The sequence below is a fragment of the Nematolebias whitei genome, chromosome 4 (assembly GCF_014905685.2).
Source record: "Nematolebias whitei isolate Nwh7 chromosome 4, NemWhi1, whole genome shotgun sequence".
Classification (NCBI taxonomy): domain Eukaryota; kingdom Metazoa; phylum Chordata; class Actinopteri; order Cyprinodontiformes; family Rivulidae; genus Nematolebias; species Nematolebias whitei.
This window is the reverse complement of record NC_056501.1, coordinates 2,647,088-2,674,730: the sequence shown is the minus strand read 5'-3', so window position 1 is coordinate 2,674,730 and position 27,643 is coordinate 2,647,088. Positions and strand designations below refer to the sequence as shown.

General features: G+C 41.4%; 3 protein-coding genes across 3 annotated transcripts in view; 2 read left to right on the top strand and 1 right to left on the bottom strand.

Moving 5' to 3' along the window:
* Positions 1-222: 222 nt before the first annotated feature.
* On the top strand, positions 223-2,473 carry LOC119408347 (teneurin-3). The gene is made up of 2 exons (XM_037675144.1): positions 223-348; positions 853-2,473. The coding sequence occupies exon 2, from the start codon at positions 1,006-1,008 to the stop codon at positions 1,603-1,605; it is 600 nt and encodes a 199-aa protein (XP_037531072.1). The 5' UTR covers positions 223-348; positions 853-1,005; the 3' UTR covers positions 1,606-2,473.
* A 12,501-nt stretch (positions 2,474-14,974) lies between these two features.
* Positions 14,975-19,578, top strand: tdo2a (tryptophan 2,3-dioxygenase a). The gene is made up of 12 exons (XM_037675583.1): positions 14,975-15,023; positions 15,148-15,250; positions 15,338-15,428; positions 15,548-15,618; positions 15,982-16,109; positions 16,230-16,416; positions 17,868-17,975; positions 18,085-18,196; positions 18,309-18,366; positions 18,839-18,918; positions 19,128-19,218; positions 19,361-19,578. Exons 1-12 carry the CDS (start codon positions 14,989-14,991, stop codon positions 19,512-19,514), a joined length of 1,218 nt encoding a protein of 405 aa, XP_037531511.1. The 5' UTR covers positions 14,975-14,988; the 3' UTR covers positions 19,515-19,578.
* Positions 19,579-20,568: 990 nt separating this feature from the next.
* The window catches only part of ctso (cathepsin O), an 11,105-nt gene continuing 4,030 nt past the window's right edge, over positions 20,569-27,643 (bottom strand). The window contains exons 4-8 of the mRNA XM_037675465.1: positions 25,234-25,401; positions 24,875-24,996; positions 21,567-21,730; positions 20,719-20,811; positions 20,569-20,616 (exon numbers count right to left, since the gene is read on the bottom strand). Of these exons, the coding sequence (XP_037531393.1) occupies positions 20,582-20,616; positions 20,719-20,811; positions 21,567-21,730; positions 24,875-24,996; positions 25,234-25,401 (582 nt within the window). The 3' untranslated portion in view covers positions 20,569-20,581. The remainder of the gene's footprint in view (positions 20,617-20,718; positions 20,812-21,566; positions 21,731-24,874; positions 24,997-25,233; positions 25,402-27,643) is intronic.

The window sequence follows — 27,643 nt, the reverse complement described above, 5'->3', positions numbered from 1 at the left end:
ATATATATATATATATATATATATATATATATATATATATATATATACACACACACACACACACACACACACACACAAAACTAGGCATAAATAAGCGACTCAAAAGTAATTGTAACTATATAATTTAAATTTTATTTTTTATTTAATGTGCAAAGCTATTCTAGCATAATTCAGACTTTGTCTAATGTTACATTTTTAACATTTCTATTTTTTCTAGATGTTAACAGCTGGCTTGTAACATTTGGGTTTCATCTCCACAACACGATTCCTGGGTATCCAGTTCCAAAGTTTGACCTAAGCGTGCCGTCCTATGAACTGGGGAAGAGTCAGCTCTGGGATGATCTGCCGGTGGGTAAAATTATTTACTACTGAGTAAAAATATATATCAGAAAAACAAGATTTGTGCTTCTGTTATTTGTCTGTTACCTTGGTATGTTGAAGCTGTCATTTTTTAATTGGAACAGAGTGCTTTTTGTGATTATCAACATTAATTAGTCTATATTTGCATAATTATAATGATAAAAAAATGGGTTTTTTTCCAACTAGCTTTATCAGGTGAAGATGTTTTAATGGTTTGAAGTCTGAATGCAACAATCTGGGCATGCTATTGTCACAACCTTTGAAGCCATTTATGCTGCGTCTTTGGTTGTAACACACACACACATGCACACACACACATAAATGTCATCAGGGATTCATCTACTTTAGACTTAAGAACACAGCTTGAAAACACTATTATCTTAGATGGGGATGAGAAAACCCAGCAGCAGAGCAGTAGCTAGTTTTAAATGGCCTGGAGAGTCAGGTTCTGCCATGTTCAGGCGTTAACGTTTCACTGCACTTTTCCTACAGCCTATCTCTGGGGTCCAGCAGGAAGTAACCAGACAAGCGCATTCTCTCTTGTCGTTTGAGCGGCTGCCTGAGGTCCATCTCCGTCGAGGTCGAAGAGGTGAAAAGTCTTGGCTCTGGTTCTCAGCTGCAAAGTCTCCCATCGGAAGAGCTGTTATGTTTGCCATCTACAAGGGCAGTGTCCACACTCACACACTCAACGTGGCAAGTGAGGATTGCATTAAGGTTGCAACAATCCTTAACAACGCCTTTTATCTGGAAGACCTCCACTTCACCATTGAAGGACGAGACACACACTACTTTGTCAAGCCAGGCCTTCCAGATTCTGACCTAGCTTCACTGCACCTCACCAGTGGACACAAGACTCTAGAGAACGGTGTCAATGTGACTGTGTCTCAGTCCACCACAGTTATGGACAGCAGGACTCGCCGTTTTGCCGATGTAGAAATTCGGGCCGGTGCTCTTGCTTTTCACATCCGCTATGGCTCAACGGTGGATGAGGAGAAAGTGAGGGTTATTGAGATGGCACGTCAGCGTGCTCTAGCGGGAGCTTGGGCCCGAGAGCAGCAACGAGTGCGAGATGGCGAGGAGGGGGTTCGCCCCTGGACAGAAGGAGAAAAGAGGCAGCTACTGAGCAGTGGAAAGGTTTTGGGCTACGATGGATACTATGTGCTCTCCATCGAGCAGTACCCAGAATTAGCAGATAACTCTAATAGCATCCATTTTCGTCGGCAAAGTGAAATTGGAAAAAGGTAACAATTTGAGGTGCATTGTTTGCCAAAGAGACCTTGTTTTGGTAGAGATGTAAAAGTGGACACGATGAAAAGCAACTGTATGGAATAGTTCTTTATATGTACATTGGGTGTTGCTTTCTTTTGTAAAAAAATAAATAAACAGAAAAGTAAAAGAAAAAAATGGAAGAAATAGGAACAATGGGTCAAAAACAATGCTGTGCATTGTGGCCTAAAGACTTCAGAATAAATGACGACACTAAGCCTTAACATGGCAATTACAGGTGAGTTCCTCTGTAGCACAAGCCTTCTGGACTCTGGACTGAAGCAGAGGAACAACAGTGCTTTTAACAAGACGCTAAGGTTATGTAGGTGTTTTATGTTTGATTTTTATGTTCTCATTAAAAAAAAAAAAAAAAGCTTGGCTTAACGGAGTGTTATGGGAACAGAGGAAATGTTTACATAATGCATATCTGCACTTTTCTACAAGTACCAGGCTCATGGATTCACGGAGCGAGCAGTGTTCTCAAACAAATGTTTGGTTCTTCAAATCAGAGACTACTGACGTTTAAAATACTCTCACCAAACCACTATGTATACCAGATTTAGCACTGTAAACATCAAAATGTTCTTATTTTCTTTGAGTTGCTCTTGAATGGAACAAAAGACGCTTCAATACTTGATGGTGATTGTGGAAAAAAGTGCAGAGAGGTGTGACGAACTCTTGAAGATGTGGAGCAGCACAGGTGTGTCTTGGGTTTCACAGGGACACCATGTTTTGTAAATTATCCAAGGATTTTATGCATTTTTGTTGTTTCTTTTTAAGAAACTGAATATATGTCTGTACAAGTCATTAACGGTAATTATGTTGTGTTTATACATAAATAAAGTCAAGCTGGTTTTAATTTACTTTTTTTATTTTATGTGATATTTTTAGGCGTTTACTTTGTGTCGGGATTAATTAGCCGTGATTACATAGATGTGGCTTTTGTTGAGCTTCAGCCCCATTTTTAGAGCAGATGACTGACATTGGTCATGTAGTGACAAGTATTTACAAGTGGTAATATATATATCCACAACATGCAGTCAGATATTACTTCCACTAAATTTATCATTTATTGGACATCATTTTTTTTGACTCGGCTTCTTGTCCAAGAATGAATAATTTATCGGCACAAATATTTAATGAAACCAGCTTACATAAACAAGATTACCAAGACCCAAATATAGATCACAACTCTAAAAATGATTTTAGGGCTCCTTTGGAAATTCTGTTTTTTTCAGTAACTGGAAAGTTTCTTAAATTAATTTTTCCGTTTTCTTGCAGGTTTCAAAAAGGCAAAACATGTTAAGTGCTGGATTAATCAAACACTAATTTGAAAACCATCAAAGAAAGCCGTGATGTATGAATAGCAAGAGCATAAAAAAGAATAAACAGCACAAATTGCATTAATGATTGCAAAGACTCGTTGAGCTACAAAAGCCGAAGAAGACAAAAGCAGCTCTGCTGTGAAGTCAGCTACTTGAAGCTGCTCCCACTTCAAGTGTGTGCGTTGTAGCTACAGATGTTTGAGTTTGAATGTAATTCACCTGGAATGTAGAATGTTGAGTAAAAACCAGAGATGATCCTACAGAGACGTTTAAGCTCAGATTCATGTAATCCTTTGATTGCTGAACAGTTTTTTTTACCAACGACATTTGGTTTGTGATCAGCATTCCCACTGATCAGGGCGTGTTATTCATCAAAGCCCAGAAGAGCATCAGTGCTGGAATGTAGGATTCTGAAAACAACCCCTTCGTAATAAACTGGTCTCTTTTCGTGGTATACTTCAAACGGCAGTTCGAACCATACGGGAGCTGAATTTTCTCTGCTCAAAACTTATTTCATGCGGCTGTTTTTGACCTCCTCTCTGCCGTCCACACATCCCACAGATCATGCTGTTAGATTGACTTTTGTGCTGCGACACACAGCTCAACAGAGCAAGCTCACAGGCTGCCATCGTCACCACAGCTGGATTCACTGCCCGGCTGCCTCAAACATACAAACTATAATGAGATGCATGATTTAAGTTCCCCTGTGAGCCACTGTCTGCCTCTTGTTTTGATGTGCCTATACAAAGAGTTTCAACCCCCTTACTGAAAAATCCTCCAATTTAAGCTGCTAAAGAAGCGCTCAAATGTTTCACTTAAGTCCTCTGATGCTCTCTAGTGGCACAAAGTGCAAAGTTCAGAAAGTCACCGAACTGACTGGATCGATCTAAATCACAACGCAGCTTCTTCTAACTGCAAACTGTGCTCGCCTGTCAAGAGGTCACAAAGTGCTGTTGCTTTGAGCTTCAACATCAAACCATCAAGCCAAATTCTTGTGATTAGTAATCCAGATGTGAGCTAAACAATCGCTTCTAGGTACTCCAGGTTAGTTTAAAGAGACATCAAATAGAATGGTTAAGTAAGTAACATTAAAATAAACTGCAGAGCTGCTGCAGTTTCTTGCTGTGACCACACGAAGTACTGCCAAGGAACGGCGTGGTATCCCGCCATGCACTGCAACTAGACCTACTTCAAAGGCTTCTATAAAAGGGAAGGCACTTCTTTGCAAGAACATCAAAGACCCAAATGAATTGTGCAAAAAACACACATCAGAGCAACGTGAGGAAAAAAAACATGCATGTTCCACAGGTCAGCTGAGTTTCTTTTTAAAGAAACAGGTAGCCAAATGGAAATGCATAACTAAACGAAAAATGACTTTACAAAAATATTAATCGCTAGATCGAACCACACACACGTTGTTTTGTGGTCAATAGTTTAGATGTATTTAGAAGGATCGTGTTAATGTTTGAAGGGTTAAATGACATTATGCCTTGTAGCTACACATTAAAATTCTATGCACGCAGGATGTAAGACGTGAAATTTACAAGGTCGAACTCGTGTCCTCTTCGGTGTCCCTCGGTGACTTTTACCACATCAGTTTTATCTGTTTTGTGCACGTAATGTTATTGGATTTTAACAAGCACACAATGAGAGTCGGGTTTCATTATTAATCGTTTACATATTTTTATGTAACAGCTTGTACACCCAGTCTTTGGCGCAAAATCAACCAGACAGGAAAAAAAACTAAATTGAATTCTGAGGTGTGAGAGAAGCAAAAGAATGTCCATATTTATTGCAACTTTTTGTTTGTTTTTGCTTTTTTTAAATTTACGGTCGTGTGTGTTTGTGTGTTTTCACTTTCCTACTTAGAAAAGGAAAACTTTCCTGTGGATTCACTGTTAGAGATACACCCACTACTTTTACTTGCAAATGTTTTTGCACAAAGGTGTCAAGATGCAGAATAGAACTGGTATAAATTTGTCCAAACACACAGACAGTGTGAACAGCAGATGTTCAGAAAGACAATCAGACTCTGTTCCCTGGTGACCAAAGATTCATTATTTTAAATTCTTCACGAAACAGATTCTTATTAGTCTTTGTTCCCCACACGGCAACTTGATATTCACCTCGAAGCATTTGCAGAAACAAAGAACAGTTTAGGCGTCAGTGATTGTCCGTGGTCTGTAAACTTCATGTTTCAGTTAGTTTGACAGAGAAACTCCACGGGCACAGAGCTAACAGGAAAAGCCTCAGGCCAAACTAACTTTTTTATTTTTATGTTGCTGTGAGGTTGCCAGCATTAATTACCACATCAATTTACCTTTACTGAAAAAAAAACAAAAAAACTTGAAAAGAGTTTATTTTTAATTTTACCTTTTCAAGACTGTTACTTTTAAATCAAATGCATTTTGTTGTAATCTCCTTTCTGATTATTATGGCTAACCAGTGGCAATTTTAGCCTCTTTTTGGGGGCGCTCAAGCACCCCTACATTTTAACTCCACACCCGTGGAAAATAAAGAAACCATCATTAAGCTTTTGTAAGGAAACTCAGTTCTCAAACCACCAAAATATTAAATAAATTTGGAATAAATATGGAATAAATGATGACTGTCTTAAACGGGTCAGTAAAATCTGTTTTTGGTTTTTGCACGAGTCAGATCCTTGACGCCACCTGTCAATCAGTCTAGTGGACTTATCAGCAACTGACAATCACTGATCTCAATTTGTCCCGAAGAGAAACGCCCCTTACCCGCAGTGCTCCACCCCCTTTTCCTTTGACAACATTGTCAGAGTTTTGCATTTCAAACACTTTGCAGTCAGAAAGATTTCATGAAAATCATCAGGAAAAAATGGTTAAATGTTGTTAAACGGTATTTCATCCTTGGAGATTCAACCCCTTACTTTTCCCGAGGAAGACTTTACTAAATTTCTTACATCTGAAATTGAAATTTTCCTCGAAGTTAACCGAACACCAGGAATGCCCCTCTGTACTGTCTGGGAGGCATTAAAGGCCTACCTGAGGGGTCAAATAATTTCTTATTGTGCAAACAAAAAAAGGAGTTGGTATGGCTAAGACAGTTAACAGATGAGATACTAGAATTAGACAGGGAATAAAGCCACTCCCTCTCGTGGGTTCTAATGAAAAAAACATTTGTTACTTCAACTGAATTTAATACTTTCTCTACTCAGCAAGCAGACTATTTAATCTCTAAATCTAGTCAGGGTTACTACGAACATGGTTAAAAGGCTGGGACTGCATCAGTTGCGGTGACAGTCAGCCAACCAAACTATTACGGCAATTAACAATGAACAGGGAGCTGCATTCCAAAACAATGCTGGAATTAATATATTTTATTAAATCTTATCAGTCATTGTACACGACTGTCATCAGCTAACGTATCGGACATGGAGAACTTTTTTGGAGATCTTGAGCTTTCTTCAAAGAATCCTGATCTTGTTGGGGACTTGGAGAGGGAGTTCTCTGTAGCCGAGATAAACTCCACAATCAACAATATGCAAAATGGGAAATCACCTGGACCAGATGACTTCCCATCTGAGTTTTTTAAGACATTTTCAATTCTACTCTTAGCCCTTATTCAGGTCTGTGTTTGAGGAGTCGCTGCACAGACAATGCCACTGTCCATGCATCAAGCTGTAACTTGCTGATACTTAAGAAAGACAAAGATCCTCTAAAATGTGGCTCATATAGAGCTATCTCGCTTTTAAATACTGATGTTAAAATCCTTTCAAAGATCCTGGCAAAATGACTTGAGCGGGTGGTCCCCACAATCGTCCCGCCTGACCAGGCGGGGTTTGTTAATAACCGTCGGGCTTTCTTCAATGTTAGGCGGCTGCTTGATGTGCTGTACACTCCTAGTTCAGCCAAACACACCTGTGATGAAGTCATTCTGCCATTAGATGCAGAGAAAGCATTTGACTGAGTGTAGTGTGACTAGTGCTTTGAGACTTTAAAGTTATTAAAATGTGGTCCCCAACTGCGGCGGTCCGCACTAACCGTAACATATCTTCCTATTTCGAATTACTAACAGGATACGAAATAGGTGCCTGTTATCACCACTTCTATTCGCGTTAGCGATAGAACCATTGGCTGTAGCTTTATGACAAAACTCCATCATTAAAGGGATAAATCGACTAGGTACAGAGCAAAATGTTTCTTTATATGCGGATGACATGCTTTTATATATATCAGACCCTCTTACCAGTATCCCTGAATTACTTACTTTGCTTCAAAAATTTAAGAAAATATCTGGCTATAAGGTTAATCTTCAAAAGAGTGAACTTTCTATTGATCAAAGCCTCCATAGAAAAGAAAATCTTGGACACTGTACCCTTGAAAATTAGCTTAAAAAAAAAACAAGTACCTTGGGATCTGGGTAACTCGAGATCATAAGAACCTCTATAAAACCAAGTATCTACCTCTTATGGCGAACCTTAAACAGAACATTTATAGATGGCAATCCCTGCCTCACACTCTATGGAGCATAATAAACTTTGCAAAAATGAATATCTTACCTAAATTTCTACCTGTTTCAGAATTTGCCAATCTTCCTTACTAAATCCTTCTTTAACAATCTGAATAGCCATATATCAGTGTTTATTTGGAATAAAACGCATCCACAGATTGCCAAGACGATTTTACATCTGTCCCACAGACTTGGAGGCACATCACTTCATTTCTTGCATTGTTTTTGGGCAAATAATATCAGAGATCTTCTATTTTGGTTGGATAAAGACACCCTTACTCATAGTCGGGTGGCCTTGGAAAGGGTCTCAATCAGATACAGTTCTCCTTCTGCATTACTCTGCTCTTGGCTGCCCTTTAAATGATCACTATCAACCTACACTTAAATACTTAAAGACTCTGGATCATGTTGCTCCTGTTAAAACAAAAAAAAATCAAAACTCAGAGCAGAACCTTGGCTGAATGATGTCACCAAGGCTGTTAGGCAGCAGTGCAGGAGGGCGGAACGCAAATGGAGGAAAGACAGGCTGCAGTTCTCTTTTCAAATACTTAAAGAGATTTGGTGCCGTTATCAGAAAGCAGTAAAAGCTGCTAAATCCAAATACTTTTCTGATATCATTACCTCAAACTCTCACAACCCACGCGTCTTTTCTACCCTGCTCTAGAGAAGATAGAGTGATGGGTTCAAAATGGTCAAATAGAGCTACAGATTGAGGTGGGATAGATGGGTCATGAGTTGGAGGGGAAATGAGGGTGGTGGCAATTTTTTCCAGAAAGAAATACAGGACGTTCTCGCACAGCTCAGTCGAGGCTTCCAGAGGTGATGGTTCAGTGAGGTGGAGAACAGAGTTTAGGTTGGAGCAGTGGGTGGGCGTCACAGGGTCAGCCCTCAATTGGTTCAGATCTTACCTCGCTGACAGATCCTTTTGTGTCTCCATCAAAGATTTTAGTTCTGCAGTGACAGAGCTTAAATGTGGGGTTCCGCAGGGGTCCATCCTGGGCCCCCTCCTATTCTCTTTATACCTGCTGCCACTTGGTGCTATTTTCCAGAAACACAACATGCCCTTTCACTTCTAAGCCGATGACTGTCAAATTTACTTCCCCCTAAGACACAATGGTACATGCTCTATTCAACCTCTGCTCGACTGCCTGCTGACATCAGGGACTGGATGGCTTTAAATTTCTTAAGTTGCAATGAAAAGAAGTCTGAAATCATGTTGAAGGTTGTTCTTTCTGCACCAGCTCTCCAGGTGTTCCACCTCCTGCCTGTAGCTGGACTCATTGTTGTTTGTGATACATCCAACCACCGCTGTATCATCTGCAAACTTTACAATATGACAGCCTTGATGGGTAGATGTGCAGTCATATGTGAGCATAGTGAACAGGAAGGGGTTCAACACACAGCCCTGGGGGGAGCCAGTGCTGAGGGTTATGGTGGATGAGGAGAAGTTGTGGATCCTCACAGACTGCAGTCTGTTTGTTAAGAAGTTCAGGACTCGGTTGCATAGCGAGAGGCTTAGTCTGAGTAGTTTGCCCATAAGGGTTTTGGGGATCATAGTGTTGAAGGCAGATGTGAAGTCCAAAGAGCATACAGACATAGGAGTCCTTCTGCTCCAAGTAGGTGAGGGCAGTGTGGACCACAGAGGAGATGGAATCTTCTGTTGATTGATTCTTGTTGTATGCACACTGGTGAGGGTTCTCACTGATGTTGATGGTAGCTTTGATGTAGGGCATGACTAGTCTTTCGAAGCATTAGCGACTATTGGGGTGAGGGCTACTGGCTAATAGTCATCCAGACCAGTCAATGAAGAGCTTTTAGAAATTGGGATAATGGTGGTGGTCTTCAGGCAGGTGGAAACAGTTGCCAGGGTGAGGGAGGAGTTAAAGATGTCGACCAGCACCTTGCAAAGCTGATCGGCACAGTCTTTCCCTGGGATGTTGTCTGGGCGGGTTGCTTTGTGAGGATTAATCCTCCTGAAGGTACTCCTTACTTCTGCTGAGGTAATGCTGAGGAACTCCTCTTCTAGTGGTGAGGTGAGTCTGGTGCTGGCTGGTCTGGTCGGGTCTTCAAAGCATGCATAGAACCTGTTAAGAGCATCAGGCAGTGATGGGTCCCTAGGGCATTGTGCACCCCTGCTTTCATAATCTGTTATACACTTAATGTTCCTCCACAAGCTCCATGGGTCTTGTGAGGAGAAATGTCCCTGGATCTTCTGTGCATATTTTGATTAGGCCCTCTTAATACCAGCAGCCAGCTCTTTCCTTGTCCTCCCCAGTTCCTGTGAGTCACCAGACCCGAAGACAGCAGGGTCCGGACCTCTGCATTCAGCCAGGGTTTCTGGTTCGGGTAGCACTTCACAGTCCTGGTGGTGGTGACATCATCAGCACACTTGCTGATGTATCCGAGGACAGCGGATGTGCATTCCTCCAGATCCAGCTCTCCTCCATTTACAGCAGCCTCCCTGAAGACCTGCCAGTCTGTGTGTACAAAACAGTCCTGCAGTACAGAGTCACTGTCGTGATGATCCTGTGGGTGGGTCTGGAATGTCTCTGCGAGGGGAGGTAGACAGGTGCCAGAAAGATGGAGATGTGGTCAGAGAAGCTGAGGTGGGGGTGGGGTACAGCATTGCATTCTGGCTTTGTAACTTCTGGTTGCGTAAGTTTAGTCTTTGTTAGTTATGATCAGTTAACACTAAACTGATTTTGTACAAAGTGTTTATTAGGTTGTGTAATGTAAAGCAGAGCGCTGCATCTGTAGCATCTTAGCTAGCGTGTCTGTATTGCTCGCCACTAGCTTAGTGCTACTTATTGTTGCGCCGCGCTCTCTAAAATAGTTACTGAATCAAGTGTTTACTTATGTAGGTAAACATAGATGTTTAAAAACCTGTTAAAATACACCAGAATGTAGGAAATGGCATCTACTTTATTCAAAAATTTATTGGGGGGGACCCCCAGCGCCCCCCCCCCCCCCCCCCCACACACACACACACACACACACTTTGTAAGTGCTTCTGATGCCAACGGCCACTGCGTTGTTCAAGCCAGAGCCCTGTAAAGAGAGAGTTGCGACACTCCCATAGACTCCCATAGACTCCCATAGAAAGAATGGAATGCGGAAGTCACGTGGGTCATGCAGCAGCAAAGAGTTCCAAACAGCAGCGGTTCAGCATTGAACGTAGTTCATTCTCCGTGTTTTTTCGGTAAGTTAATGCAAATGCAACACTTTTTCTCCATTGTGAAGCTTTATCTGACTGTTCTGTACCTCAATTTATCAACATTAATACTTCATGTCGCCAGTTTTAGTTAATGAAACATGTTAAATTACTAGTTGTGTTTTAACTGCAGCTGCTCTGCAACATGACTGTTTAAACGGGTCTATTTCTAATTCAGCGTTTTAAAATATCTATTACTGCTTAAATTTTGAAAGGTGGTCTTTTTTAAATTTATGGTAATTCCAGTTACTGAACTCAACTAGAAAATATTTGGCCTTTTTTTCCTGAGATTCATTCAACCTTTAATTCTACAGGTAAGTCCCATTGAGCCTCCAGGACTCATTTACAAGAGAGACCTGATTTAACAAAGAATGACGGCAACATGACAACAAGACTGACGTCATTTAGTTAAAGTTATAGATCATTTGTCAAAGGCTGCAGCATAAGTTGTGACATTATCATTAAATAAAAACGTGATTGTGGAGATGAGTCAATGTTTTCATGTCTTCCAGGTAAACCAGAGGAGAATGACTTCATGAACTGAATGTTGCATTCAAAGTATCACAAAGGTACAAGATCTCATTTTCTGTCTTCTATTAATCAGTAACAGCTGAATCAAGATGTTCGAATAAAATTACTTTAACACCATAACCTTCACAAAGTTGGTATTTACTGCAGGACTGTTCATTTACATTAGTTTTATATTATTAGTTTAGTGTTTGGTAATCATGGGTCAAGTTGAGATGAGACTCTTTCAAGACAGAACAAGAAATAAGAATTATTACAAGAATATATCAGCATCAATAAACTGTAGGACAGTAACAAAACACTTATTAAACTATCACAGGTACGTTGAGATGGAGCTGGAAGTTCTTCTTCATGCCAGTTGTCTTCATCTGATCTTTTGTAAAAATATGTCAATTTATTTTCCATTAACATTTTTCTTCGCAGGACTGAGTTAATTTTCTTGTCTGTGAGTTTCTTCTGTCCTGCTTATGTTTTTTTTTGTTCTAATTGTTCCTCAGGTTGTTCATCTCTGTTCCCTGACTGCCTGTTGATCCATCCTCCTGGTCCTGTTGATCCATCCTCCTGGTCCTGTTGATCCATCCTCCTGGTCCTGTTGATCCTGGATCATCAGATCCTGACATGTCCCCGTCCTCTGAGGACACATTTTCATCTGTCCCTCATCTCACTCGCCTCATTTCTGTTTCTTCCTCAGTCTCTGAAATTACAACGTCACTGTTAGAATGAAGATTATTGTTCAATAAAAATATGACGTGAATTATTTAACACTGTTCGTACCAAAGTTTAATTTAGAACAACATGTGTGATCACTGGTCAGGTCACTGGTCAGGTCACTGGTCAGGTCACTGGTCAGATCACTGGTCAGATCACTGGTCAGGTCACTGGTCAGATCACTGGTCAGATCACTGGTCAGTGGAAGTTCTGCTGTTCTTCTCATCTGGTTCTGGTCCATGAACAACTGGTTGAACCTCCTTCAGTCTCACACGTCCTCACTGTGTCTCAGTCTCACTCGTCCTCACTGTGTCTCCGTCTCACTCGTCCTCACTGTGTCTCTGTGAACTGTCCTCTCTCTAAATGTGCCTGTAGAGCGACATTAGTTTATTTTCTTGCACATTTCTTTCACAGTTCAACATTTTGAGCCCTGATTGAAAATGTTTGTACAGATTAAATTTACAGCTCTCACTTTGTGTTGTTGTGATGATGATGATGATGGTGCTCCTGCTGACTTGAGATGATGTCATTAATAAACAGTATAAATAGTAGTAAAAGTACTTTATTAAAGCTTGCTTTACATTTTACATATTTTATAATTGTTTGGAAATTTATTTTTGCACAGTTAACACTTATTTTGTCGTCTGTTATGATTTTAACTAGAAACAGTTTCATTTAAATGAACATTTTAATCAATGAATTACAATTTTACAATAGTTGTCAGGCTACAATCAACTCAGTTATCAGGTACTTGGTTGACATAAAAAAAAAACAAATACAACAATTATATTCAGTCTTTCTTGTAAATGAGTCCTCAAGGCTCAATGGGACGAACCTGTTTAAATAAAGGTTGAATTAATATCTTCTATAGAAATCAAGAATTCATCCAGATGTTCTGAGGTAAGCTGGAGCAGATCTGAACTGCTGGAGGACAAGGTGGAGCATTATCCTGCAGAGAACATCAGAATAACTTTATAACACGAGTTACTCTGATCTTTTTTTATCGTGTGTAACGTTATAAAACACTGACATGGCTATATTGATCATTGTATTGCATATACATTATTTTCTAACAAATATGTGTTTGCAGTCTCGTTTCCTTCTAAAATTTAATGATAAATGTATCAGCTGCTTCTAAAAACGCTTTGATAAAATGCATAGTCTGTGAAATGATCAGTAATCAGTTCGTTACTGCTCAGCAATTACTGAAAGACACAGGTAAAGTAAGAAAAGTCGATTTTTGTGTTGTGTTGCGCCAGCAGCCGCTCAAACTGACTGACAGGGATGAGCTGTTTGGAACTATTGAAGCTGCATGAACCACGTGACCGCGTATCGGCGAGTTCAAAGAGTGTCGCGACTCTCTCTTTACAGGGCTCTGGTTCAAGCCAAAAGCCGTTCTAGAATTGCCCCTGATGCTAACATGTGAGTTTCAGAAAGGAAAAAAAAAAAAGCGTGCATGTCACATGCTGATCTAACTGTTTTGTTTTAATGTCAGATTACCGGTAGTCTTCTTTTAAACACTTCAGTGATAAGAATGCTGACATTTAAGATGATGGGATGTGAGCTGCAAATGATTAAAAGTTATATTAAGATCACAGATCCTAGCTCGTGGCAAATCATTTGTTTATTTGAATTTTAAAAAATACCAACAAAAAAAAAGTAAAACATCCTTAAAGCTGGAAACTGCAGAGTTCAAGGAAAAGTCAAGCAGACAGTCTCACTAGTAAACTTTCATAAAAACATGAACCAGATCTCCACTGTCTTTTAATCAGAGACTTACTCAGACCTCAGAGATGATTCGTAATGACACCTGTGTCCACTCACATGGACAGGTTGGATAAATCTCAGAGAACCTAGTGATAGTTTCACAGCATCTCAAACACGGTATCCATCGTAACCCCTCATCCAAGAGTCCCCTGGCTAAATGAGAACCAGAACAAAGCATTTTGAGGCTGCTGCTTCTTATTAGCTTGTACCTCGTCCCAATTCAGAAATGGATGCTTATTATCATCCCTCTGACGTTTTAAGGACCGCTGCACACTGGTGGGACTCGACTTGATAAGTCCACAATGTGAAAAACAAAGCAAAAGATCTGGGAGATTTAGAGAGTGGACTATGTCTTCTTAGTTGGTTACTGAAGGTCAGAAGGAACCTTCTTGTTGTGACGGTTGCAGCGTGGCCCAGGTGGCAGGGAGCAACAATCCTGTCATTATTTTTAACAAAATGACCTGTGGCTGAAAACAAACAAGAGTTTCCATGAACTTCGGCTGATGTTACAAGTCTAGCGAGGGTGCCCTTTTTCAGCTATCAACAAGCTGCAACACTCCGAGGGTATGTACACAATATCAACCCCTTTTTACAGAAAAGGGGCTTTCTTTGAGTACTGTAAGCACTATTCTCAGAACATCATGACAACTGCTCAGCTTCAATGACGGGCTGAAGAAAATATTAACCAAACAGCAAATATTTACGGATGAATGACCTCCAGATTGGCAACAGAGACTTCCAGAGTGCATCATGAAAAAATGTTTAGAATTTGTCAACGGATTCAAACTATTAAAACGGGAGCTTTTCCAATAAAGAAGAAAGCAACTTTTGTTAGCACAGGTTGAAGTTGAAACTTGTAGAAACGTCGTTAAAGAACACGTCAGTGCAGACGGGCAGGTCATGCCAAGAGTGTGTGTTATGTAACAAGTTCATGTTCTTACACTCATCGATACCTTGTTACAAACCCTGTGTCCTATGACCGAGACAGAAACGCCACAAAACTGAACACGGTTAGTTAAAAACAGTGCAGTAATCCAGTTTGAACTTTAACTGAAGTATGGCTGTTTCATCCTATGTGTTCAGGATGTTTTATTTTCTTTAATTAATTTGAATAAGGTGGGCTTTTTTCTGAAACAGGTAAAACAAAGTCCAGAAAGTAGTCCCAGCCTAATGTCAACAGGGACCACGAGACAAATAAGAGGCGGGCCGGATGGCGCCTGCTCGCTCACGACTGATTGGACGAGTCGAGTCTTTAAAACACGAATCACACAGAAGACTGTTTTAGAAAACGTTCATCACTTTAGGAGAAGTCGTTGCTGCAACTGGTTTGGATACACGATGAGCGAATGTCCGTACTTCGAGAAGAGACATTTGTATGTTTCATGTGATAAAAGGATTAATTTTCTACTTTCGTTAAATGGAAACCTGCTCTGTTACTAATCCCACTAAAGAAAAAGATGCACATTAACAACAGGCTGATTCTGTTTTGTTTTCAAGGTTATTCAAAAATAAACCTCCTGCAGAAGAGGACGAGGACTCCTCCCAGGCTGGAGTGAACAAGGCCAGCAATGGAGGAATCATCTACGGAGACTATTTACAGGTAAACACAAACGCCAACATCTGGATTTTGAACTTTAAAAAGAGCATGTTAGTACCTGTTAGCTCCTTTTTCTTTTCTGACCCTCAGCTTAGCAAAATAACCACAGCCCAGGTGTTGCAGAGTGAAGTCAAAGGTAATAAGATCCATGACGAGCACCTCTTCATCGTCACCCATCAAGGTGAGGTGGGCCTCACCGGGTCCGAACATCAAGTCCAAGTTGTTGTTTCTGTTGATTCAGCCTCAACTTCTGACATAATGAAGTATTGATGCTGATCAAACCTTTGATTTTCATCCCAGCCTACGAACTCTGGTTCAAACAGATTCTCTTTGAGCTCGACTCGGTGAGGGAGATCTTCACCAGTGGACACGTGAGTCACAGGAGACGATTGCACTAATGACTTTAGATCTTCAAGGTGTTCAGGACTGAACGCTGCTTAAAACAGCCAGGACTTTTAGTTCTTCAGATTAAGAGACATTTACCGGACGTCCTGGTTTTGAAGTTCAGTCAGAAAAAAGTAACATTCCAAATTCTGCTCATGTTCGAGCCTGAAAGTGGAGCTGCAGTTACGTAACCCCACCACCTCTGCAGGAGCAGCTCAGAGTATTGGGCTGTGCAAATAATTTACGAGTAAGAACTAATTAAGGAACAACTGTTTCTTTATTTCTCAGGATGTAGCAGAAGCTTTTACCGTAATTAGCAGTCGATTCATCAAGCGTTTCGTTCCCTTCAGGTCCGAGATGAGCGCAACATGCTCAAAGTCAACACTCGCATCCACAGGATCGTGATGATCTTCAGGCTGTTGGTCGACCAATTTGCAGTTCTGGAAACAATGACAGCCTTGGACTTTTTTGACTTTAGGTAAACTCATAAATAACTTCTAGCCTTCTCCACTTCATCACTAAAATTTTTATAAGCGGCACCTCAAGTTGGTTTGCTCTGGGGGCATGACGTGCACTTAATGCTCATTGGTGTGCACAGAGAGTACCTGTCTCCAGCCTCTGGCTTCCAAAGTCTTCAGTTTCGGCTCCTGGAGAACAAAATCGGGGTGCCGGACAACCTGAGGGTTCCGTACAACAGACGGCATTACAGAGACAATTTCAAAGGCCACGAGAGTGAGATGGTTCTGAAAACAGAGCAGGAGCCAACTCTTCTAAAACTGGTGGAGGTTCGTCTCACAGACACGGGTCTTTCTACTTTCACTTAGTTTGAATGTTTATCAAGCATTCTCACTGTTGTCAGACATTTTTCTTCTGCACGTTTTCGGCGTGATGCTCGTCCCGCAGTTTTCAGCTATTTCAACAAATCATAAAACGTTCGGCTCTTTCAGGACAAAAACGCTGACTTTTGGTGTTGGTGCAACTTTAGCTTTTTGAAATATTTAGCCTTTCCTGTCATTTTGTTCTCATAGAAAATGAATCGAGCTCATTTTACATCTTTAGATGTGTTTACAACCTTTTCCTGCTCCTTTCACATTTTCTTCTGCTTCAGCTTCTTTCAGCTTCCTTCTGCAAATTTAAACATTTTTCAGCTACTTTCAGCTGGGAGTTTATTTTAAATGTTTTGTGCTCCTTTCAGCTTTGTTCTGCTAGCTACAACATTTTTGTGCTTGTTCTAACTCTTCCGCTATTTTTTAGCTTGTTTTGCTCCTTTCAGCTTATTTCTGCAAGTTTTAGCTTTTTCTACCATTTCAGCTACTACATTATGCTAATTTAAGCTTTTTCAGCTAACTCCACATTTTTTGTACTCATTAAAACTTTTTTCAGCCCAATTCAGCTAAAATGTGCACACTCTACTTCCTTCATGTAATTTCAGTCTTTCTGCTTTTTTAGATACGTTTCAGCTGCTTTGTGTGTGTGTGTGCACGTGCGTGCATGTGTGTATGCTAATTTCAGCTTTTTTCAGATAATTTCCACTTTTTGCTTATTTTTGCTTCTTTTAGGCTAATTAACTTTTTCTGCTAATTTAAGCTTGTTCTAGCTTTAATCAGCTTTTTAGCATTTTTGTAGCTAATTTCAGCTGTTTTCAGATTAATTCCCATTTTTTTTGTGGTAATTTTTGCTACTGTCAGCCTAATTAACTTATTTTCTGCTCATTTCAGCTCCTTATGCTCCTTTCGAGATATGTCTGCTACTTTCAGCTTTTTCTGCTCTTTCAGCTAATATTTAGCTGTTTTCATGTTAATCTTTTTCAGTTAATTCCACATTTTTAGGGCTCATTTCAGCTGTTTCTGCTTCTTTTTAAGCTTCTTTCTGCCTTTTCAGCTTTTTGCTCATTTAAGAGTTTTTTTAAACTAATTTCCTAATTTTTATGCTAATTTCAGCTTTTTTAATTAATTTCCTATTTTTTTGTGCTAATTTCTGCTTGTTTAAACCTAATTCAGCATATATGTGTCCTTCCTGCTTTCTTCTGCTAATTTAGGCTTGTTCTTCCATTTCAGCATAGTTTTTAGCTAATTTCAGCTGTTTTTCAGCAAGTTCTTCTAAGTATTCACATTGTTGCAGGAAATGCAATTTCTCTAGTTAACATCAGGGTAATGTTCGGCTGCTTCTGCCCCAGAGAAGCTAATGTGCCACTGACGAGGGTAAATGTCATGAAACCTTTGGGCTGTTGTTTCAGGAGTGGCTGGAGAGAACTCCAGGCTTGAAGGTGGAAGGATTCAATTTCTGGGAAAAGCTGCAAATCAATATATTTGATGGGTTGAATGTGGAGAAGGAGAAAATCGAGGTAAGAAATGACTCGAGCTCCCAGAACAAACTTTCCCTGCTTCGCCTGGAGCACACAGATGATTGACAGGACTTGTATTTTTGTTTGCGACTATCACTTATTTTTATAGAAAATGCCAGAATCGGAGGAGAAGGAGGAGCTGATGGCCGAGCTCGTCAAACAGAGGGAGCTCTTCACGTCTCTGTTCGATGAAAAGCGCCATGACCACCTGGTCAGCAAAGGTAGCCGTTTACAGAAGTGTCCGTTTGTTTTGAGCTCGCTCAAAATCCCTACTTCAAACTCAAATATGTAAAAATAAAGACAAGAAAATAATATGTCCACGTTGGTAACCAGGTGAGAGGCGGCTCTCTTACAAGGCTCTCCAAGGTGCTTTGATGATCTACTTCTACAGGTAAGAGCAGTATTTAATGGCTCCACCTGTAATTATCGAGCAAAAAATACACAATTTGCACTGTTTTAATACAGTTTACACTTTTTTACACCTGAGAGGAGCAGGCACCTCCAACGAGACCTGATTTAAGAACACGTGGGTTGAATTCCTCTTGTATAAACGTCCATGACACAAGCCCCGTTTTAAAAACGTGTCACCCATCAAATTCTAGACACCGACAGCAGTTTTGTTTTGAGGATGCTTCAACAGGCTAAACATGCAAAACACACGCGGTGAAGACAGAACGTCACATGAGGCTAATTAAGGCTTCAGCAGAGCACACAAAGTCATGCAGCAGTCACTGCAAAGTGATAATTAGTGCAAAGCGGCGGGGCTGTAGGTGGTGAACAGGTGACAGATGCTCTTATTTTTAAGGTGATTAAAATGTGGTTTAATGAAACCAGTGAAACATCAAGTTCTCTTCCATTCCAAGGGAAGAGCCGAGGTTCCAGGTTCCCTTCCAGCTGCTCACGTCCCTCATGGACATCGACACCCTCATGACTAAATGGAGATGTGAGTATTTTGTTTGTCTGACGGATAAATGTTTCCACCAGTAGTTTGTCAAAGTTTGTCTAAAGCTTGAGCTGGACTGAGCAGGAGAGTGCACAAAGTTAAAAACTGAGTTCTGTCGGACTCGCAGCGTCTTACTCTACAAGTTGAACACGCACGGTTAAACCGCAGCTCATTAAACCAAACGCTGTGAACTTCTGCTCTTTTTGAAGACAATCATGTGTGCATGGTGCACCGGATGATTGGCAGCAAAGCAGGAACAGGGGGCTCCTCTGGCTACCACTACCTGCGTTCTACTGTCAGGTAACGTTTGGTTTAAACCTCCATCATTGAGCACTGCAAGCACACGGCAGTGTTCTGCATGGCAACAAAGAAGAGGCCATTTAGAAAATTATTACAGTTTTATGATCACATAACTTATAATCTATGATTTTCTTTCCTTCAGTGATCGTTACAAAGTGTTTGTGGACCTGTTTAATCTGGCAACGTTCCTGGTGCCTCGCCACTGGGTGCCCAAACTGAACCCCAACGTTCATACCTTCCTCTACATGGCCGAGTGCTGCGACAGCTCGTACGGCAGCAGTGACGACTCAGACTAGAGCGCGTCTCAGTCTTCTGCCTGGCTTCTCGTCCCTGTGAGAAAACGCTGCAGCCTTAAACCACGTGCGCTAACGTTAGAGCGACCTGGGCCCAGCGGGACCAGGACGCAGATCGTTGGGGTGGCAAATGCTCAACGTACCTGGGAGAAGTTTACTGCCAAAAACTCATGTTCTCCTAACGGTGGGAACAAATGTGTCTGCTAAAAATTATATATATATATATATATGTATATACTGTATATTACAAATTGTTGCAATTTATTGAAAAAAATCTGACATGATATTTTACGAAGCCAAATCAGTCTCTTTTTTTTTTTTCTCTAATCTTGACTTTGAGGCACAAAGTTCTGCAGACGGCTTCTCGTTGAAAACGGTTTAGATGTTCTCTAAATAAATGTAAATGTAAATTAACTGACCTGCAGGCAAATAGATCTGTGGGAGGAATGATCAAAGCTCGAGTGAGACACAATGCTACTGGGGTTTACATGAAGGTTTCATGTGAGGACGTCACGGGGGCGTTTCAGACTCGCATGAAACGCAGGTGAAGATAAGGAGTAGACAGGAAGAAGTCACGTCAACGTGCCTGCACAGCTTCATTATGACGAAATGTAAGAGGTGTGGATAACATTATGGTTGTAGCCGCTTCAGTTCAGGTCTTCAGTCAGTCCGAGGACGCGCCTGAACCCGCTCACGTTTATCTACCTGATTATGGAGCATGCTTCAGACATGTTTTGTATAATATTATAAATATATAAGATAATTTTGTTATGTATTTATGGACTAATTATCGGGGTTTTGTACGAGTTCTCAAATGTATCTTTTGTAGTGTATTTAATAAGATTGTCGTGTTTTGTACAGTGAACGTGTTGCAGTTTTGCAGTCGAGCTTTCTGTCGCTGTTATACATATAAACACTTGCAAACATATGGATTTATTTTGTTGTAGTGATGCAAAACGGTTACGTTTCAATAAAAGTGGTACTCAAAGTGACACCCTGACGCGTTTCCTTTTTGCACTGGTACGCCCCCCACCATCGCTCACACACGTGATGACCTCAGAGACAAAGCGTCAAAGAAAAACGGCGGCCACAGAGTCGGAGATGCCTGGAAAGAAAAGCGAAAGCGGATGATTAATCCACGAGGGTTTACGGAACACAGAGATGTGAATGCACCAGGCAGCGTATGAAACAAGAGAAATGAGCTCACCACAGACATTAGCACCGATCTGGACGTAAACATAACCCTCGTTTCCCCATGTGGTTCCCCAGGAGTTCTGCACGATCCAGAACGGGATCTCCCCTGCAGCACAAACACGCCTGTCATGACTGAAAGGTTTAAAGACGCACTGCAGTGTGTTTATTCTGTTATATAATCACTTTGCTGTTGTGCACTTTGAGAACACGCCTGTGAAATTATTCATGCTAAGAAAAAAGAATGCTGCTGTTGTAAATCTGTGTTTAGAAGTTAAACTGAGACAGCTGGCCCCAAAGACCCGGGTCAGGGAAGTTTAAACTGTCAAACGTTAACAACTAACTGTGGCTTTAAACAGATGAGGGATCATCTACAACCACACATTAGATACAGTTTGTGAATCCAAAGGGTGACATAACTTTTGTAAACATGTTGTTGTAGAGCACGTCGACACCGGTCCATGGATGTGACGGGGTCCAGGCAGCTTTAGGCTCACGTTGTGAAACCCGGTTCATCTCTGATGACCGCTGGTTCAGAGATAAGATCAACTTCTCAAGTCACGGACTGAAAGGTCGCCGCGCACAAAATCATTAAAAGGGGTGCTTCAGCTTTATGTTCTTTATTACATAATAAAGAAATTTAGCAGAAAAAGTTGTTTTTAGCTGCACTAAGACAAATTAAACAAAAACAAGCGTCATGGAAGCATTTGACTCCACACAGGAAACATCAGGTTCCTTTAGCTCTGTAAATCTGATTCGGACACATTTATTTCTGTGTTGTGGGCAGTGTCATGACTTCCACATCATCTTTGCATGTGCACGTTGGTGTGACTCCGTGTGTGCGTGCGTGGTGGCAGCTCGTACCGGTCGTGTCGTATCCAACAACCAGAACAGCGTGGTTGGACCAGCGGCTGGAGCAGTGGTGCTGGATGATGCCCCCCAGGTAATCCTGCCAGCTGACGGCGTCCACGACTACAACCAGCGGCCCGGACTGCACCAGCTCACCCATCATCGCCTCCTCTTGACCACTGAGGAGCACAGCCACATCTCCTGAGGTTCCCAGCTTTGTTTTGAGAATTGTTAAAGTCGGCTGAGGAACAAAGTTTGGTAAAGTATAAGAAAAGATGTGATGAATATTCAAACTTTTCCTTCACCATCCTCTCCGCATCAGGATCCATCTAGGATCCATCTTTTTTCCTCATTAGTCCATCTGCTTTTGAACAAGTATTTCACATATTCTCCTTTCTTCTTACTATGTTGAACATATGCCGGCCCCCCTCGGCTACCCCTTCCTGTCATCCCGCCAGATGATTCCCACTGGGGGTATCTGCGATGCCCTCCGCTGCCAGGCTCATTACACATGATCTACGGCGCCCGTTTCCATGTGGCGAACCGCACTGAACCACTTTGACTTTATGATGGTGTTTGTCTTTTTGCTGCGCGGCGGTAAAGACGCGGCCCCCCGATGAGACTCCTCCTCGCAGTGACGTCCAATTCCAGAAGACGGGGGCAGGTCAAAGGAGCGTTTTCATGCCGGATCAGAGGACTGTTGAAAAGGGTAGAGCAGCAATTCAAGTGGCAGCGTGACATTGACATTTACTGTCTGGAAATCGTCTTTACTTTTAACTTGTGGTTAACAAGGCAAAGAGTGTTTGTATGGAACAGAGCAAATTCAAAGGAAAGCAGAGGAACTTTATTCAAATAATAAAGGAAAGCAAAAAAAGATGAATAAATTAGGTACGAGATGCAGTTTGAACACAAAAAAACAATATAATGACGTGCAGATAAAGAAAACACGGTTATGTTTAATTGTACTAGATTTAAGCTACAACTTAATGCCTAATTTAAAGTATTAAAGAGCGATCATTCGCATGGATCAGAAATAATATTGTTAAAAATGTAATAATAATTAACGACAGTTTGCTCTGCTTGATACCAACGTGCAGCTCAGATGAAGAACCGAGACAAAGAGAAGCTTCAACACGATCCTTTGGCTTCATTAAACAAATAACTTTTACTAACTGGCATTTCATAAAGTGCTGTTTGTGAATGCACTGTATTAAAATATAAATTTATTTGGCTCTAACTGGATTTGAATATAGAACTGAATTGAATCTATGATTCGGGTTTATGTTCATTCTTTTGCAAACTGCCCTTTAGCTGTGAATTGGAATTATATGTATCCAATTATTATTATATATCCAAGCACTGAACCCTGAGGAACACCATGGCTAACTTTAGTGTATGATGAAGATTCGTTATTTACATTTACAAACTGGAATCTATCAGATAAATATGATTTAAAACATTTTAGAGCCGTTCCTGTAATTCCATCATATTCAAGTCTCTGTAGTAAAATATTGTGATGAACTGCATCAACTGAGGTCTAACAGGACCAGTGGAGACACCTGTCCATTGTCTGAGGACATGAGAATAACTTCATCAGATTCAGGGCTGTGGTGAGCTCTAAACTTGTTCTTGTTTTTAGTATTTGATCGTCTTTATATGGATCTTGATCCGACTGTTTATAACTTTTTATTTTAATTACTTTTTGTTGAATTATTGTTGTGTGTACTTTATTATCTGTGTAAAACACGTCTCCTTTATAAGAGTCCTCGTGACTCAGTGAGCCTAACCTGTAGAAATAGAGTGAATAAATATGAATAAAACAGAATTAAATCATTTTGAGTTTTTAAATGACATCAGGTTCTTTGCTCTGAGATCTACGTCTTTCTGTTACACTGCGACAATTTTACCTCTGAAATGTAAAACTTTTTATTTTATTGACAAATGACGAATTGTTCCCCATAAACATTTTTGTGTCGTGTTTTATCATCTTGTTCTCTTGAAGCCTCCGACATGAACTCGAGCGCAGAGAACATTTCACTCTAAATCACGAGTCTGACTCCACCATCAGCTGTTCGTAACGACACGATAAGTTCAGAACTGTAAACAGACTTTGTGGAGATGAAGCTTGAACAGTGCACGTCAGGCTGTGTTTGGCGCATCAATCCAAACTTCTTGCTGAGATTGTGATCCATGTTTACCGTCTCACTGGTCCCTTTGTGCTCATGACGGCTTCACAGCTGAGACCGAGCAGAATCATGACAAATTCTTAGACGTTTGGTCTCACGTGCATTTCTTCATCTTTAACAGCAAAGCTACAACTCAGAGTTTGAGGTGCAGTGATTAGTCTTCCTTGAATCCTTTAAGATGGTCCAGGTCTTCTGATGAGATCCAGGGACCTGCAGCAGCGGTGCAAACACTCCAGCACTGCCTTCTTCAGCTGCCAGTGGTCGTGTTGTGCTAAGCAGAGGCTTACTGGACTCTTTGCCTGGATGAGAGCGCAGGCCAGCTGGTGGAAACACAAACCACCCGGCACCAGGCCACGGCATCACTCATCCTCCCATTTCCCTGGCAAGTGATTTATGCTCGTTTGCACGTGAGAAGATTATTACTTTCAGATTTATAACGAGTCAGGCTGCCTTCCTGTGTAATCGTACTCTTGATGCTAATTCTCTCTGTTGGAAATTCTCTTTTGCAATGAATTGGGGGAAAAGACACTGAAGTTATTTGATGCTGTACTTACAAAGTTAAATCAAGCTGTAAAACATTAACAAACCTGCGTAAAGCCTTTGTGCGTCTGCTTTTCATAAATTATAGCTGGGATGGCTTGAAGATACTACATTTAATCTTTTTAAGCAAAATGAAAGGAAGAACTTGGTCAGAAAAAAACTGTTTAGATTTTTTAATAAAGTAAATTCTAGCTAAAGCAAACGGCTTTAGAGGAAACATGAAAAAGCTGTTAAATAAGATTATAAACCGAAACTCAAAGGCTCAGCTGCATTCAAATCAAAACTGCATCAGCTTCATTTAGTCTCCGAGCACAGCCCTAAACCTACATCACACCGGAGGGAAAAATAGAAACCAACGTGTGTTTAAGAGTTAATTTTTTAATTATCACATTAAGAATATCCATTTTACAATAAGTCGGAGCAGCGTGTGGCCTGCAGAAGCTGAGCCAAAGTCAGAAACCTTTTCCTTGTTGACTGAATTAAACTGAACTTTGTCTTTGGACGGCACCGGCAGCGCCCACTCTTTCTGCAGGTTCCTCGTGAATGATTATAAACGACAAGTTACTGCTTGAACTTTCTAAAACAAGAAAAGGTTACCTGAAGTTGTGCACGGTGTAGTTCTTCAGAGCGACGCCATCGTATGTCAGAGGGAAGAAATGGCAGATTCCCGTTTCGGCCTTGTACGGATACTCGGACTGAGGCACCAACTTCACTTTGCTCTGAATAAAAATAGAAAACTGTGATCCATTTTATAAATCTATTTTTTAAAGATGCATATAGTCATCCATTCTGGAGCCGGTGCCTATTCACACGTGCGCAATATGAGCGATTGTAGATCATCTTAAACAGCTGCTCAGAGCAATGCAGAACATGTTGGACATCCATAATAAAGATCAGAGCTCACTGTTGATCCAGCTTTATGACAAACATCAAGTTCTGTCCAGAGAGCCACACACCTGTTTCAGCCATGACAGAGCCTGGGAGGGGGAGCCTCCGCTGCAGCCCTCGTTGTTGTAGGAGCAGTCGACAACCTGCTGCACGCTGAGCTGCTGCAGCCGCGAGCCGCCCATCGCCCCGACCGACTGGACGGCACCGACCACGCTGAACGCCCAGCAACTCCCACACTGAAGATCACACAGGAAGGAAGAGCGGACTCAAACGTGTTTCCAAACCACATCAATGTTCCTGAGAGGGGGAAATAAATCCTGTGCAAATCAGTCACATTTTTACACTTAAACACGTTTTATAGGAGTCAAGTTACACACAATTAGGATTATTTTAATAAATTAAAGCATCAAAGCTTTAAAAAGGATAACCTCCTAAAGACATTTTAATCAAGCAGTCTCAATGTAATTATTTTGTACAAGACTGAAGGAGCTCTGGCCAGCTGCTCTCTGCTGCCATCTACTGACACAACCCAACCTTGACCTGGATTTCTGCTTGAATTCATCCACTCGCTGTCATCTTCTCACACAACTGGGGGCTGCTCAAGCTTTGCAGCAAAAAGACAATTTCCAATATTTAAAAAAAGTGCATTGTAAAATTTATAAAATAGATTTGACAGATAAAGATTTTTGTGCCTTCCTCAAACCAGCCTCTTTCCCCCCGGGAACGGGCATGACAAATTTTATTATGTGGGAGTTTTTTCAGTTCAATATTTGTTCAGACAAATTAAAGATCACTACATCATGTTCACTTCCTGAGCACACAAGCTCATAAATGTGATGAACATCTGAGCTCTCTGTGTAAAGCACTTTTTTTTAATCAAAACGGTTCCATGGCTTAAAATCGATAAAGAAACTAAATTCAGTCATGATTGCCTGGACTGGAGATAAGTGTGTGCAGAGCATACAAAATGTTAGAGCAAGCTCTGGAACGCACTCGAGCCACAAATCAGGAGTCAGGACAAGGCCATTGTAAATCAGAAAATAAATATTGCTGCAACTGACTTGATATTCTGTGTCTTTGCCTCGTCTGTCCAGAAAGCTGCTATGGAGCTCAGCCCTGAAAGGTCCGAGCACGAGAAGCCCGGCTGAGGAAGACGAGCAGCGAGCGCGCTCGTTTCGATCCTCCCAGGAGCGTTCAACTTCTGCTATTCAACAGAATGAAAGACACCCCACGTTATCATGCAGCGCTCTCCTGTATAGGTTACGTCTCTCCCTTAGGATAAGAGCTTTAAAGTGAAAATATCATCCCCCGCAGCAAATTGACTTCCTAAAGAGATAAAGGACAAAGAGAGCAGAAAGTGAACCCTCATAAAGAACATGCAACATCTCCATCTCACTAACCTTCTCCTGTTTGTATCCCAGGACTATTCCGCTCGCCGTGCTCCACTCTCAAAGGCTTGGTCTGTCGTCGTTTCATTACTTTTCCTTAATGACTCAACTCCCACTCCACTCACTGCAGTCCTTTGTCCATTAGCACTTGAGCTGGATGTTTGACTTTCATACGAACACGGAAAGACCAGCATTGATTGGCCGTGAACAGGAAAGTCCACTTTGTTCTCATCATAAATCTTAGTTTGAGGCTCATCACAGCTGGGATGTTGTGTGCGACACCACAAAGTCTTTATTAGAAGTTAACTTTCAGTGCCTACAAGCTGCTTATCTGTTTCAATAAGAACCGTTCTCTCAGTCACAGATGCTGGACATGTTTAAACTATAAAAAACGTACTTGTTGGTGGAACAGGAGATGTAGATGATGGTTTGGGAAAGGTGAGTTCGGATTTTCTGCTCCGTGATTAAAGCAGTAACGGGCGCTAGAGCTGAGAAGTGAGGAAGAACTTGTCCAGCAACCTCATCATCTTCATCATTTAACTGGTGGGTACTGGAGTCTGTTGGAAGTGGTTTTAGAAGTATCGTCCATGCTTCCATCTCCTCAAAACTTCTGCAACACACTTTTTTTATGGAATTCCATCCAAGCACATTCAGAAACTTCAGTACGTGCAGTTCAGTGCAGCCAGAGCTCTGATGAAGCAAAGGAAACGTGATCACACCAGCCCAATCCTGAATCCACTGGATTCCCATTTCACTCCAAACTGATTCAAGGTTTCCTCACTCACCCACCAGTCCATTCAGGGCAACGCTCCATATTATCTTAAAGAACAGCTCAGACATCAACACGAGCCCTCCGCTCCACAAAATCCTACCAGCTCCACCCTCCCCGGACAAAAGCTGTGCACCATGGGTGACACGGTGGGAGACACGGTGGGAGACACGGTGGGAGACACGGTGGGTGACACGGTGGGTGACACGGTGGGTGACACGGTGGAGGACACGGTGGGTGACACGGTGGGAGACACGGTGGATGACACGGTGGATGACACGGTGGGTGACACGGTGGGTGACACGGTGGGAGACACGGTGG